Genomic DNA, 16356 nt, shown 5'->3' with positions numbered 1-16356 from the left:
GTACAGGGTCTAGCGCTTAAGCATCAGAAGCAACGCTTAAGTGTCAGTTCACTTTATGATCCTTTGCTCCATTTACCCCGTTTTATCCCACTTTCACTCCTTTTCCTCGAAAACTACATCTCTTGTACCTGAAACCAAAAACACCCAAAATATATTCCATTAAAGTGCTATATCATTAAAAATAAACATAAAAAATATATAAAAAAGTAGTACATTTTTAAGCTTGTCACTATTCATCTATACCATGACCTTGATAATCTTTAAGGTTTTGGGAAAATTTTATAGATTTTAAGACATCAAATGTCTCCTCTTTATAATTCACTCTCATGATAAGTTCCCTCTTATGTACAACAATCATTGCTTACCCAGTGGTTAAAATGGGTCCACCACGTATAATGGAGATGTCCTTATCTTAATCTTTATCCAAGCTAATAAAATCGGTATGGAAGATGAACTTATCAACTTTGAGCAGAACATCCTCGATTTTCCCCCAAGTATAAGTCAAAGAGCGGTCAACTAGCTGCAGAGCCATGGTGATGGGTATTTAGCCATTGTACCTTTCCAAAAATTGGGTATTGCATTATCTCTTCCACTGCCAAAGCATCATTTAACTCTTCATCTTGCAAAAGTTCTCCCAAAATGAAGCATAGCAACAAAAAAAATATAGTAAACTTGAATGCTATTCTTTCTCGAATCATAATGACCCAACTCTCAGTCTCAACATCATTAATCACTATCAATAATAATTGATAAATCTGGGAAATAAAAATATCCATTTTATAAGCCATTAATAAAAAGACAATAAGGTCATTAATCTCAAATTATCTGACAAAATTTTTCTCCCTTAAGTTGACTGCTACTTGAGCACTATAATACTTATCAATTGGTATGGTTAGATCATACAAAAGTATATAGAGCAAAATAATTCAAATAAGCTATTTCTAAAGAAATAATGAGAGAAATTGAATCATCTTTAAATCGACTTTTAGGTATGATTGAATTATTTTCAAACTATGATTAAAAATATTGAACCATTTTTAAAGCATGTTTGAACCTTGATCAAATGAATATCAAACCATATTTGATTTACAATTGATCAATCTTTAAGTGATGATTGAATCACAATTAAATAATGATCAATCCTTTTCCATATTTGAATAATGATTGAAGCAACTTCAAACAATGATCGAATAATCTTAAAATTGATTTTGAATACTGATTGAACAATGATGGATTCATTTTTAACTATGATAGATGTATGTTTAATCGTTATTCAATTATTGTTGGATGATATTTCAAACAACAATTGAACCATCCATGACTCATTTTATACCATGGTTGATTTATGCTTGATAATATTTCAATCATCATTGAATCATTATTCAAATATGATTCTATCCTTATTTGATGAAGTTCCTACAAGTGATTTGGGTTTTTGGTATATCCACCGAAATTCTCAGTTTGAGATTTAGTGTGCGAGCAAATTATTCGAATTCAAATAAATCAAATGAATAACACTACTAAATTTCTCAGATGACAAATGTAGAAAGACCATCACAGTGAAACAACGTCACAACTTAACACCCATGTTGGAATAAGAAAGCGCGAGGAGGCAATGTGACAAAAGAATGATGCGAGCTCCTATGATAAAAGTGTTGCATAATTGATCCACAAATGTTTCAACTATTTTGTAAACAATGAGAATATTTTGCTTTTCAACAAATTTTTTGAGAACAACAACAATAATAACCTTTATCTCACTAAGTAGGGTCGGATACATAAATCCATATTTTCTATTATGTGCTATTAAGTGTTATATTAACAAATCTTTAGAGTATATTTCTAAATAAATAAATAAATATGTTTTTTGCCTTATAAAGTCAAAATTCTCATAGAAGTTTTTTAGGCCTTAAATTCTCCCTTCACATACATTGTATCAGCCTTTGCATTTCCATCTTTGTATTCTGCAACCCGAAAAGAATGTAACAGAAGGGCATGTATCCAATTCCAAAAATTTTCCTTTGCCGCATTCTGTCCGCTTAGGGGAGAAAGAGGAAAGGGGAGGGGATGCTGAGTTCCTAACATTTTCGTCACAATCTTCGCTGCGACGATGTCTTCACAGGACGATGTACAACGGAAGAAAATCGCAACTTTTCTCCAGGCCCTTTGCGCAGCTAAGTATGTGCGGGAGGACAACGTTCCCTGTCAAATCGAGGAGGTAAGCTTGATTTGAATCTAATTTCTTTCTCCGTCTCTTTCTTTTGTTTTTTTTTCACGGAGTTTTCATCAACAAGGGCATAATAGATTCCACTTTTTCGGCGCAGGGGCTCTTCCTGGGGTCAGTGGGGGTGGCGTGCAACAAGGAAGCTTTGAAAAGTTTAAAGATCACGCATGTGCTGATTGTTGCCAACTCTCTCGAACCTGCCTTCCCAGATGATTTTATTTACAAGAAGATTGAAGGTGATCCATGTTTTTTCTTCTGTTTTTCTTACATCACTAGTCATAGCGGTTTTATATCTCTAAATTCTATAAATTAGGGCAGATGTCAACGAGTTATATCCTAAAGTTTACTTTGTTACATTTAAATTCAAACAAATTATGGACTTACTTGGCATGCATTGTCTTTAGAAATTAGTAAAGATGCAAGTGCATTTAGTTTGAAGTTTGTGATTGTATATTGGAAACACACATTAGATTTTCAAGATATATACTAATTTTGTATTAGGTTTATAAACTTGACTGATTTATATGTACATGCTTCTAGTTTAAAACTTGAGATGGCCGAATGGGATTTAATGGGTGAATAGTGATTGATGTCTTCTTTGTTAGGTAATATATGGAATTCGAGAAATTTTACAACTTGCTAAGTTGAAGATTGTTTGAAGTAGTTCAAGGCAATGCATAGTAAATGATAATCCTGTAAGTCCAACAATTAGCAATGGTTAGAGTCTTTATTTGTGATTCTTTATGCCAACTTGTGTCTCAGCGGGCTTAATTTTGATTTTCCTTTTTTGCTTTGGGTTCCAGGCTTCCGAAGGCAAGTGAGAAATTCTAGCAATTGTCTTTTGAGGGATTTAACTTATTTTCTATTTATATTATATGTTTCAAAATAAATTGAAGCCAGGTGGCATAATATATATATATACACACACACACACACACAAACTAACTCTGTATGTATGAATCAATTGAATATCTTAAGTGAGGTCAATGTTTTAGTAGGTTAAAGACCATGTAAAGGATGTGGTTGCTAGTTTGGTTTACTACAGAGAAGAAATTAATTAAAGTTATTTAAGAAAATATATTCATAATGTAGTGTTTTTCAGAGCAATTCTTAATGTTTTTAAATGATGATAAACTCTCCTTCAAAAGAAGAAGAAATTAATTAAAGTTATTTAAGAAAATATATTCATAATGTAGTATTTTTCAGCACAATTCTTAATGTTTTTAAATGATGATAAAATCTCCTTCAAAAGAAGTTAGCACGGACATGCCTATTTAATCATACAAATTCCGAGGTTATAGATTTTGTTAATTGGATTTATTGACTACAGTTCTTTGATAGCTATGATTAGTCGTAAAACTCATTGAGAATCTTATGCATTTTCTTGTTCATACTTGTTGGATTTTGAATTTCTGATCTAAATAAACACAATAAAACATAGTAATAATTTGATATTTTGAAAGAATAACAAGGTGGACCGTTAGCATGAAAACAAATTTTTTATATGATCGTGAATAAAGTCCGATTTTGCAATGAAAAAGTATAACTTTTATGTTAGAGCAATTAAATTTGGAGTTTGAAAAATTCTTACTTATCTCATATTTGAACTAAAATTAAAGTAACTCGAGTTTGGGTTGATACGGTTCTAATTATGTTGTTGTATTAGATTGGGTGTAGTTCTACTTGATAGTGATGAAAGCATAAGCTATGATTAGATTGACAACTTGTAGTGATGGCAATGTGCAACAAGTCAATGTTTGGAGATTAGAGATGACAATCCATGAGAAGGAATGTTGCAATCAATGCTTTGGTTGCAAAGTTGATTCGATGATGAGTAATCTTTCATAGTGGCAATGTTGGTTGAGGTGGTGAAGAATTGGAATAGGTTATAGAGCCATTATAGACGATAGACTCGGGATGGAAATGATCAGGGTTGAAAATTTGTTTGGGGATGATGATTGTTTTGGATTTGTAGCACCATTGATGATTCTGGTGAAGCGACAATGATTTAACTATGGTGTGTCAAATCAAGGGTGAGCTTGAAATAATTAGGGGATATGCTATCAGCCTGTTTGGATGGATTGGTTTATAGATTTGTCAAATTGAGTGAAACATAAATCTGAAATCCAAAAAATTGAATTGATTGAAAATTTTCTAAAATTGATTTAAATTATACCAAAATGTATTTTGCTTTAATTGTTTCAATTTTGAGCAAACAAAAATTATGTACTAGGCCTAAAATTATTAAAAATTAAGGTTTTACTTTAAACTAAGAAATTTTAGATCTCTTTATTGTCTTCTCAACTTCTTTCTCTCCCTTTAATGGATTGCTAGATTAACGAAATGAATCCTAAAAATATCTGAAAATTAAAAATCCAATATTAAAATTAAAAATCGAATTGTTTTTTCAAAACCAAACCGAATCAGCCTAATACGCTCAATTTGATCTAGTTTTTTTGGTTTTAACCAAATAATACACACCAAAGAATGCACATTAAGCATTTTGATGCAAGCAAACATCAATGAATCCAGAACTAGTATAGTAACCTCTGTTCAAGTAGGTCTTAATATATCTTGGTGTAAATTTTGAGAATTGTTTAGTTGCCCGATTCCTTAATTCATCTAAATCTATGGATTTTTTTGTAAGATTTCAAGATTATGGGGAGCTAAAAGATTTCATGAATATAATCTTAACTAGTTAAAATCTTCAATAATTAAGTTAATCTTTTAATCCATAAATGCAAATAGTATATGTTTCATGTAAGTGTACACGGTCCAAATATCAATCCCACAAGGAACTATATTATATCTTGGATTAGACCAAGTATTATTCTAATCAACTTTGAGTTTTATTCAATGATTGCAAGTTTAAGTGAGCAATTGAAAGTTTAAAAATGAAAAAGGACTATTTTCTCAGTTTTTTAGTTTTGATAGAAAATTCCTTTGAATTAGTAAATTGCTTAGGTTTAAAATCATCAAAATCATTACAAAATGTGCTGTCAATCGAGGACTAATCACTTCTTATTCTCTATTGAGATATTAAGAACCATTGGAGCTTCATGTTATGGTTTAGTTTTTTAAATCCTGCAAAAACTCCCAAGATTTTACAATTATACTTCCTTAGTAGCAACATTTATATTCTACCAAAGAAATGTATGTTTACCTAATCGTTCAAATAGTTTTCTTTCAAAAGCTTAGATCATGACCGGTTTTAACGAGCAATTGTTGTACAGTGAGTAAATAAAATTTGAAAAGTTAACACACCAACCCGATTCAGTAAATTCTACAAAGACAACTTGGATTAACTTTGAGACATAAACAAAACACTAATTCTAAGAAGATAAACCTAGTTATAAATCATTTTTATTAGTAGGAACAAGTGTTTACAAACCCAAATAAAAATATAAGAGAAGAAGGAAAGAAAGCACGTGGAATTAGATTCGCAAAAGATACTCTCGCTCATTTGATTTGCTCCTTCAATGATGCTCTCCTTCCTCCCCTTTTCTTTCACATAGGTCCTTACTAATTCACTCTTCTAACACACACTTTCACTCCACACTTTACTACACTCGCCTACAATCTTTAATGTTCTCCTTCTCTTCTAAACTCTCCTATTTATGAAGTTCCCTTTTAAATCACAAAAGAAATCGTTAAATTGGGAGGAAAACTATCTCTTGTTAGGAGGTAACGCCATGATGCCGTGATGCAGCGCCACAACGCTTCTATGAACGCAGTGGTGGTGGATTTTTGCTTAAGGGTGCCAAACTCTCGAGTTTTTGGATCATTCTCATGCAAGTTCTAGCGTCATAAGCATAGCGCTACGGTGTTGAAAGATTGGCGCTGAGGTGCTAAGCCCTCAGGTTTCTAGCCTCTTTTTTCACACATAGCGCTTACACATTATCTTCATAGCGCTGCAACGCTGATGCTCTAGCGTTGATGCACTATAAGTTTAACATTGAGACGCTACCTGCAATTTTCACTTGTATTTTAGTTGGCTTGTCCCTTTCCATTCCTATCATAAAATATAAACAAATACCACAAAAACATGAAATAGAAACAAAAAAAAAAAAAAAAAAAAAAAAAACGCTTAATTTTACATGTTTTCAACCACTTTGCATTTCTTAGTCTCTATCATTCGTGAAGTTTCACTTGATCCTTTAACTTGTATATCTTAGTAAAGAAAAAAAAAAGAAAAAAAAGAAAAAGAAAACTACAAGCATATCCTTAAAAACTATGTGATTCTATGCTAATATTAGAAATACTAAAACTATTATATTTATATTTGTTACCATAGTTTTAAGTACAACAAGTGTAACTATTTTAATTATTATGTATAATCATAATTAGGGGTGTAAACGAACCGAACACGAACGAACAAAACTTGTGTTCGTGTTTGGTTCGTTTAAAATTTAGTTTGTTTGAAATAAGCTCGTGTTCGTTTCTTAACGAACGAGCTGAACACGAACCGGACACGAGCTGTTCGCGAACGACGAGCCAGTTTGACATTCCTAATATTAATATATAAAAATAATATTATATATTAATTATATAACTTATATTATATAAATATATAATATCTATATTAGTATATTACTACTATAGTATATTAACATATTATTATTATTAATTTATTATATATTATAATTTATAAAATTTAATGTTTTAAAATATCACAAATTATATATATATAATTATTTTAAATTATTTTATATTTCAAACAATAACGATTCGAACACGAACGAACGCATCACTGTTCGTGTTTGGTTCGTTTAACAAACCGAACGAAAAAAATTTGTTCGCGTTCGTCTCGTTTACTTATCGAACGAATCAAACACGAACTCATTGACGAACCGAACACGAATTGTTCGCGAACAACGAGCTTTTTTGACAGCCCTAATCATAATCAATCAAGCAAGATCAGTATGGCAACATCAACATGGTGATATCAAAAGTATCACATTAATAATAATAGTATCAACAACATTATAGCTGTTAAGATGTCACCATCTAAACATAAAATAAAGGAGATAAGTGTCAAAATGGTTTTTAAGCTTTTTACAGTGAACTGTTTTAGTATTTATAGTTTATAAAAGTGTCAATTTAGTTCTCAAATTTTTTTAATGTAGGGTGATGTTGTCCTCAGACTCTTTATAGGGAGGAACTTTTTAGCCCTGGTAAAAAAATATATGAGGATTAATTTGACACTTTTATAGACTGTGATTAAAATGACTCAATGTAAATAGTCAAAGTTTATTTTGGCACATTAATCTAAATTAAAAATTAGAAATTCTAATGAGAATAATAAGGGACTATTTTGGCACATTAGACTAAGATAAAATATAAAAATTCTAATTTGGGGAGCAATTGCAATACAACCTAAACCTATTCCTCGTACTCATAAAATCTGCACCCATTAAATTTTGTGCTTGCATATAGTTGGTGTTGAGCATCAAGTTGCCTATAGCCCTCTTCCAATATTTGAAAGTGTTGATACAAGTATCCAAGCCATTGACATTGTTGAAATAGAGATCTTTTTTTGCTGCAATAATGACTGTGATACTCCCAGGGAACGAGAATAGGAATATCTGGATGGGCTCATGACATCCTTGAGAAGGGTGATATTTTATTCCATATTTTAAAGATTGAATTATTATTGAATGATAAAATCAAAGAGTTACCTTGAAGTAGGGGTAGAACTGCATATTGTCTTGGATATAAAGGTAGAACATCATAGAGGATGGTGGTATATACTCGTCAACTGATGAAACAATGTCTTGAACAACATAGTTGAAATGGTGGGTCACCATTTTTTAGGACTGTGGGAAGATCTAGTAATTTGGCTATAGGTGTGTGCATGAGCAACCACCGAACCTTAATTGCTCAGTACAAGCATTTTTTTTTTAGCATTTGAAATTAGGTTTATTGGCACATCCATAAGCTGAATAAATTGAATAGATACCAAGTAAAAACAATTGCATTATCTGTCAAATGATCAACAAGCATATCAAACACATGGTGAATTCACGTATAACTCAGAGGGGACAATTGTCCGCCTTGAATTTTGGTATTTTATTTATGAAGGTGGATAATTTTATCACCTGTAACTCCTAAAAACTAGAATGTCTTGTTTTAATCTTTTGCCCCCTTCTAAAAACTAGAATATGCCTTTTGTTGCCCCAATAGACTATTCTTTGGGCACGTTTGCCGGGTCGCATCATCTTGTACGTATGCAAATTATTTTAATCAAATTTTATTTTATTTTATCTGATTTATCCTAATTCAACATGAATCAAGCAACAATAATTTATTAGAAGATAAATAATTTATTATAATATAATAAAAAATATTTTATAATCTTATTTAATGCTTCAAACATTCTACTCCAACCTTCAAGCCAAATGCCATTTAAACCTATCTGAAAGATAGGCTTTGCTTCCAAATTTAAAAGTATTTATTTCTTTTGCTATGTGGGACAAAAGATCCTTCCACTTTCCACGTGAAAACGTGACAGCTCTTTACCTAATGGCATTTACATAAATAGCACTCAATCCCTGTTTACCCAGGGGAAAAATTTACATAAATAACACCCGATCTCTATGTATTTACATATCTAGCACCTATGTATCTACAATAAACCAACAAGGAACTTTACCAGCTCCATGTTTTTTTATTTTTTTTAATAATTTAGTATTGCTTTCTTCCACAATGTTTTTGTATTTCAAAAAATGCTATACCTTTTTGAGAAATTTGAGAAAATTTAGTTTTTTTTTTAAAATTATTTCTAAGCTTATTTTATTTAAATAAATAATATTTTTAGTTGTAATTTATATTGAATTTTAAATCAATATCGAAGTTTAATTAATTATATTAAAGGGCTTGTTCATATGCTCGTTAAGTCAAATCAAAAGCTTTTTATGCTTGTGCACAATATTGTATTTTTTAGGGTTTGAGAGTTTCGTCCCTTGTATTTTAGTCAAATCAGAAGCTTGATTATACTTAAGATTTATCTTTATTGATTTGTTGTTAAATTATTATTATCTGATTATAATTATTAATTTTGATGAAATATATTATTTGAAGTGGACGTTAACTTCCAGATTGGATTTTTATTATTTAATATTTTACATAATAGGAAGACTTTGAGATTTAGTTTTGAATGAAATACTATTCATTTAGTTGAAATAGATGGTTCTGTTACCAGGTAATGAGATTTAGTTTGAAGGTTTTATTTTGAATTATTTTCTATTCAATTTATTAGTTTTGATATAATTAATTTATTTATAGAATTTATTAAGCTCTTATTTATATAATTAAGTTGGATACATACTTGTATTTCTACATACATATAGATACACACTCACATATATCTATATCTATATCTGTATATATAATTGAATGATGTGTTTCTACGTACATATAGATAAACACACACATATAGATCTATATCTATATATATATAAATGAATGATGTGTTTAAAAGCACAAGAAATTGAAATATGGCATCACAATTTTCCAGTGTGAACCAAACTTTTCTATCAACCATTTGAAATCAATTTTTGTTTAAAAAAAAATAAGAGCTTAAGATTTATCTTTGAAATATATTTTCTATCAACCATTGATTCATACTACCAGAACATGTGAATAAGAGCTAGCTTATCACAACAAGTCTCAACGTAAAATAATATCAATAACCATAAAAATATACGTGTGATAATATAAATAACATTATATAGACTATAATAATTCAAAATCAATCTCAACTATTATAGAAAGTATCAAAGCAATGCCAATAATTTCAGGCCACTTGTTATGCAAATTAGGCTATTCACCGAACTTCAAATTTGATGTATTTATTTATTTACTTAGTAACCCGTACATCAGCTGGAAAACTTAGTTTTGATTGCTCATTTTGCTCAAATAAAGCGGTCTCTAAGCTTTTAGCCAGGCGCATATGGCACCTTCCACCTCGTGCTCTATTAATTCGACGCTGAGCTTGCCAAAATAGTTTGAAAACTTATGTTAGATGTAAGACTGAAAGGGCAATTCAGTCATTTGCTAGTTATTGTTGTGGGGTATAAATAGGGCTTAATATGCTTAGGGTTAGGTTCTCTTCAATCTAGGGTTAGAGTTTGGGAAAGCTCGTTTACCTCTCAAAGTGTAGTTGTTTATCTTTTATGTATTTGGGTTATGTTATTTTGTGCTCATGAAATAAAATATTTTGTTTAGCTTTATATCTGTCAAAGCTCGTGTCTTTTTTATCAAATTAGTAGTAGAGCCTTTCTCATTGAACCTCTCGATATAGTGCTATTAGAACTAGCTCAAAAGCCAACGACGGGATCGTAACACATTCCAAATCGAAGAGATCGCCTTTGTAACCAAACCTCACGATACATTCACCTTCATGGCTGAACATCGCGATTCAATCGAATGAACTAGCGGGGCAGCCAATGATGGGATTGCAATGCATTCTAGATTGACAAAAACACCTTCGTGACTAAACCTCATGGTATAGTCGTCATCATGATAAACCTCGTGATATAGTCATGACTTAAGATAACAGGGAAGCCATTGACGAGATCTTGACTTATAGTAGATCCGCCTTCATGGTAGATAAAATAATCCTAGGAGTAATGGCCGCTAAGAACTTAGATGTCTTGTAGGAGAAATTAGAGGGAGAGGTGAGCCAAATCATATATGAAATGGAAGAACGTTTTTCGGCCATGGAGGGGAGATTCATGATTCTGGAAGAAACGATGAAGAAGATCACAAAGTTTCATGCAAACCCATCGTTGCCCGCCATATGATTGAGCCATGGCATCTGCAGCAGACACGAGTGGCATTTATTTGATGAATTTGAGCTACATCTAGGCAGTGTCACTACCTTAGGGGGATCTGGAGCCGCAGGATTGAGCGAAGTAGTCGGGAATGAATTCGAGTGGCAACATTTGAAGGAAAATTAACATCTAAAAGATTGGAACAAGCGACAACATGCATAGTGGGACAACGTGTAATTCAGGGTTGGAGAAGATAGGTTCAAAGGATTTCGGTCTGGAATAGGAAACCGCGGTGGGTTGGACCCTGACGGAGGGTTGCATCCAACAGTGTCAGTGCCTTGCTGCAGCCGTCTTTCAAGCGGAAGGTGATTCAGTAGCATATGAGGATGAGTGAGTTGATTATGGGGCGAGCTAGACTTATGGGAAAAAAAAAATCAATATTGGTGGATGAAGGGAACTCAACCCCGGTTTCATAGGTGGAATGAGCTTTAATCGAAAAAATTGGGGAAGAGACTCATGCATAAGGAAGCCTGAAAATGCCAATTTTTGAAGGAGAGGATACTTTGATGTTAATGAACAGACAAAAGAATAAAATTGATGGCGGCGGTCCTGTGTTTGGAAGGGAAGGCTCTAGTGTGGTGTCAATAGAGAGAACAACCTTAGCCAATCATAACATGAGAATAATTCAAAGGTCAATTGTTGAAGCATTTCAGAGCCATGCGGGATGGGGATTCACATGAGCAATTTTTTGCATCGGTCCAGTAATGACATGTCATGGATTATAGGAGGAAATTTGAGATGCTATGCGACCATTTCTTAGAAGATCACATTGACTATTTGAAGAAGTTGGTGGTACTTGGAATGTCGGCAAATCCATCGAATGTGACATCTATGTTTGATTGGCCACTAACTATGACATTGAAGCGGTTGAGAGGATTTCTAGGCCTTACATGATACTCCTGTAAGTTTGTGAAGAGTTATAGTTCAATTGCGTGGCCATTGGAGGAGCAATTGAAGGATAATTTTTCGGTTGGGGGAAGCTGCGTACCAAGCTTTTGAGTAGTTAAAAAAGGTAATGATGAGTGTACTAGTGCTGGTGGTACTTGATTTTAGCCAACCATTCATTGTAGAGACGGATACCTTGGGATATGGGTTAGGATTATTCCTTATGCAGTGTCTATGACCCATCGCTTATTTTGGTCAAGTGTCGACTGCGAGAGCTAGGCTCAAGTGAGTTTACGAGTGGGAGCCATGACTTGATCCAACAGGAGTCTCTTCCATTTTGAGGATAAGGTATCTTTTGTGAAGGAAGTAATGTTAGACCGGAGCTTACGACATCGTCATTCTCGTGCTCCACTAAGTCGACGTCGAGCTGCCAAAGTAGTTTGATGACTTATGTTAGGTGTAAGACTAAAAGGGCAATTTTTTATTTGTTACTTATTGTTGTGGGGGTATAAACAGGGCTAATATGTTCGACGTTAGGTTATGTATGCTATTGTAGTATGGAGTCGTAGGAATTAGGGTTTCAGAGAGATTGTCGACCTCCTGAATTATAGGTGTTTATCTTTATGTATTTCAGATTGTATTGTTTTGTTTAGTCCCGGTGGAATAGAATCAATGCTTTCTGCCTTAATTGCTGTGGAAATTTGTCTCATTTCTATCAAAAGCTTTCTTAAAATAATAGTTACCATTATCAGTGGTGTTGCACTAGTGATTGTGAAGGCTAGCTGCTGCCCCCTTGGATTTTTTTGACTGAAGGTGTTCAGATCTTGAATTAGGAAACTTACTTTCTCGATATTAATTGGTCACTCTGTTTCTGTTCTTTTCTATTATCTCTTTATTGTCACCCTACTGTGGCAATAGAATGCCAAAAGTTGTGCTAGTTAGCTTTATTGGTTCAATTATCATTGGCTATGAGTGTTATTGTGCCATTTAGATTTTAAAGCAGTGCTACCAGGTTTGCAGAACTATGATTTTTCCGTTATCTTGAAAATAAATATCCACGTGCCGCGATTGGAGAAAACATCCAATTTGATTCAAATTAGTGTAGAAACTATATATCTAAACAGAAGTACAAACTTTGCTAGGAAAGTCAGGATTAAAATAATACACTTTGAGATCATAGAGAATTTGTGAAATGTTATAAAATATTGCTGATAAAAATTGAATGGAATTAAATGAGTGTGATGAACTTCTTTGTGAAATTGAAAAAATAAAATATTCATTTACTTTTTATACATGTCTTTGGACATTTGACTTGTTTACATATATAACCAACTGGCAGTCATCATCAAATAATTAAAACAACAATAAAGCATTCCTGTCATTACTGTTAACATAATGCTGTACAAAATACAACTGAAACATGAACCACACCATAAAACCCCTTTGCATTCAATATATCTTAATAACAACATCCGGGCATGTGATCTGTTCTATGATCAATACTGGAATTGCCTAAAATATCATAACATAAACACATTTTCCAACACATGCTTATTATCTGCTGGATTAGGCAACCCAATTATGTATAATCAATAATATGTATTTTTATCATGCATGTGCTCTATCCAAGCATAGCGGACATGCACCACACAGTTTTGCAAGTTAAATCTCGCTGTTATGGTTTTACTGAGCCTGAAATGTGGTAAAAAAATTAAGAAATTTTTTTATCAAGGTTACACATTACAGCATGAGCCAGTGCCCAGCCCTTTGTGAATCGAATCTGTCTAACCAACCACAACCATACTAATGAAAGACGGTTTACGAAGAGATGAGAAGAGGTTTTGGTGAGAAGCAATCAAATCTCTTAAACCCTGAAGCTAAGGGAATTTGACAAATCATATTAAGCCAAAGTTTAGTAAAACCAGCCAGGCTCTCAATTTAGGATCCTCTTATAACGTTCTTGGGACTTTTTAGACCAAATATTGGATTTAGAAGTAAATAGCAACCAAATCCCCAAGGATGTTATCATAAATTTTGTAGTATTTTCCGCAATATCTACACATTATAGTTTTCAGAGAATGTTCTATTTTATTTTGTAGTTTAGACTGCTCTGCTCAGATTTTTAATTACATTTTTTCATGTATAAATTCAGTGAGCATAAATTTTGTAGTAGCTTGCCAATATTTTGTAATGATTTCCTTGATCATACAATTTTTGTGAACTGACTAAATATTTCTGGATTTACGTAGTTCTTGACACTCCCATTACCAACATAACAAAACACTTCCAGGAGTGTTTTGATTTCATTGACGAAGCAAGACAAGCTGGTGGTGGAGCATTGGTGCACTGTTTTGCGGGAAGGTCAAGGAGGTATTCTGATTACTTTTGATGTTCCCACTATTTGTTCTTGAAGATTCGTTGCTATTTAGATGGTTTATAATGAATGAAAAACAGCGGAGTAATTATATTTTTATTTTTTAACAACAAAAAAGGAAGCATTCTTACGTTGATTCTTGTTAAAAGCTGTATTTTAGCATGGGTGCTAGCTTACATATTTATTTCCTGGCAGCTTCTAACTGATCATTTCTTGTTGCCTTAAAAAGCCCCATCATATTATAATTTTGATTCAGCCAAAAAATGTGCATTGGAAGCCCCACCCCTTCTGAGCACACTGGCCTTGCATCATTATTGGGGTTACCCTTGTAAAGCAGGTTATCCATCTTAATGAGAGTTGTAAAGACTATTTTGCTACAATCATTTCAAGGTGACCATAACTAGTTATGGACACCTCGAAACTATATTCTTTTATGAATAACCTATGAAATATATATTTGCCAATTCATACAACTTTCTTACTTTCCCACTCAAATTTAATTCAAAAATATCTTTAAATATCCATTAACCTCAACATCACACCAACTCATACAAGTTCAAAAAAACTTAGCTTCCTTTTGTTCTATTTCCCTTCCCCTCTTCTTCCCTTCAGTTATTCTTTGTTCCAGTTATTGGTTCTTTGAAATAACACGGAATGGATTGGGAAATGAGGGAAAACTTCAGTATATTAGGTTTTAACATGCACATATGCATGCATACATACATAGAAACAAATACATATACATACATATATGCATATACATATTTTTTTTAATAAAAGCTCAAGGGCAATTTTATTAAAGAGAATATGATACAGATAAGTTGTATGAGTGGGGCCAAATAAGCACACAACCCACACGGTACAACACACACAAAAAAGAAAAATAAAAACCCAAAAATAGATGGTACATATAAAATCAATTGGAACGACCCAATTTAGTTCTGCCTCTGCTTCTAGTTCTCGGAAGGGAACCAGCTAACAAATTGCTGAGGTGCGTACCATTGCCAGAAGTAACCAAAGTATCATCCATTAGATTCCCTAGCTCAAGCAGATCTCCATTATTCTTCTTCCTCCTGGAAGTGTAGACTTGTCATTCCTCATCCGAAGAATGTTGCTCATTCGGATGAGGTGGTAGTGCTGTGATAGAAAGATTGCCAACAGTTGTACCCACAATAGATTCTAGTGTATGTGAGGTATGAGTTGTCGCCTCTACACCTGATACTTCCATAAGATGGAGAGCTGCAAAGTTCTCCTGATTATCAGTCCGTGTAGGTATGGATTATTCAATACTGTTTTCAATAAGGTTTGAAAGTGTAGGTTGCTTAGCAGAGCCATCTAACTTCATATCAATCTCAGATACAATATTTTCAGGGGGGTCCACATGGGCAATCAAGTCAGACACCAAATTCTGTCCTGTGGTAGTTTTCTCTCAAGGTGGAATAAATATGTCCAGAGCAGTGGGGTTAGATCCATCATTATTTCTTTGATCTTTAGATTTCAAATTAGGATGAAACTTATGACCTTTATCAAGGGTATGCCCAAACATCTTACAATGAGAATAATAAGGAGGTCTGTGCTCCATGACGATTTGTTGCCAATATCCATTATGAGTTGTGTGCCCAACCAGACTTCAGTAACATCAGGTAAAGTAATATCTCTTTCCACAAGTATTCTGGCCACAAAAGATCTGGTTTGGTTGGAAGTGGGTAGATTTAGTTTCATAGGGTCTCTAAGTATGACTCCAATATAGTAAAGAACCTGATGATGAAAAAAGTGCAGCTTGAGACCAGTTAGACTAAACCTTACCAGTATAATAGGAGATTCATTATTAGGGTCAAAATTATGAGACCACTTGAGTAACTTCATTGATTTGCCTGCAATATTAAGATATTTTTGGAGAAAATCCGAGTATAGTTTTCAGCCACGGTTAATTGAATCAACACATGTCTCTCATCCATGAGCCTCACTTTTCACTTTCCTGCTAGTTTGAGATCATCAAAACTTTTCTTGATAATTTCCATAGGTGGGTGCCTATATAT

The 16356-nt window shown here is 33.0% G+C and overlaps 1 protein-coding gene across 2 annotated transcripts in view; it reads left to right on the top strand.

Annotated features, from left to right (window-relative positions):
* The first annotated feature begins 1919 nt into the window (after positions 1-1919).
* The window catches only part of LOC110029073 (dual specificity protein phosphatase 1-like), a 28011-nt gene continuing 13574 nt past the window's right edge, over positions 1920-16356 (top strand). For both annotated transcript variants that reach the window (XM_020731192.1, XM_020731191.1), the window contains exons 1-3: positions 1920-2218; positions 2325-2460; positions 14193-14313. In XM_020731192.1, the coding sequence (XP_020586851.1) occupies positions 2111-2218; positions 2325-2460; positions 14193-14313 (365 nt within the window). In that variant the 5' untranslated portion in view covers positions 1920-2110. The remainder of the gene's footprint in view (positions 2219-2324; positions 2461-14192; positions 14314-16356) is intronic.

Source organism: Phalaenopsis equestris, unplaced genomic scaffold, assembly GCF_001263595.1.
Source record: "Phalaenopsis equestris unplaced genomic scaffold, ASM126359v1 Scaffold000545, whole genome shotgun sequence".
Classification (NCBI taxonomy): Eukaryota; Viridiplantae; Streptophyta; class Magnoliopsida; order Asparagales; family Orchidaceae; genus Phalaenopsis; species Phalaenopsis equestris.
Note: the sequence above shows the minus strand (reverse complement) of the source record. Positions and strands in the feature narration are given on the sequence as shown.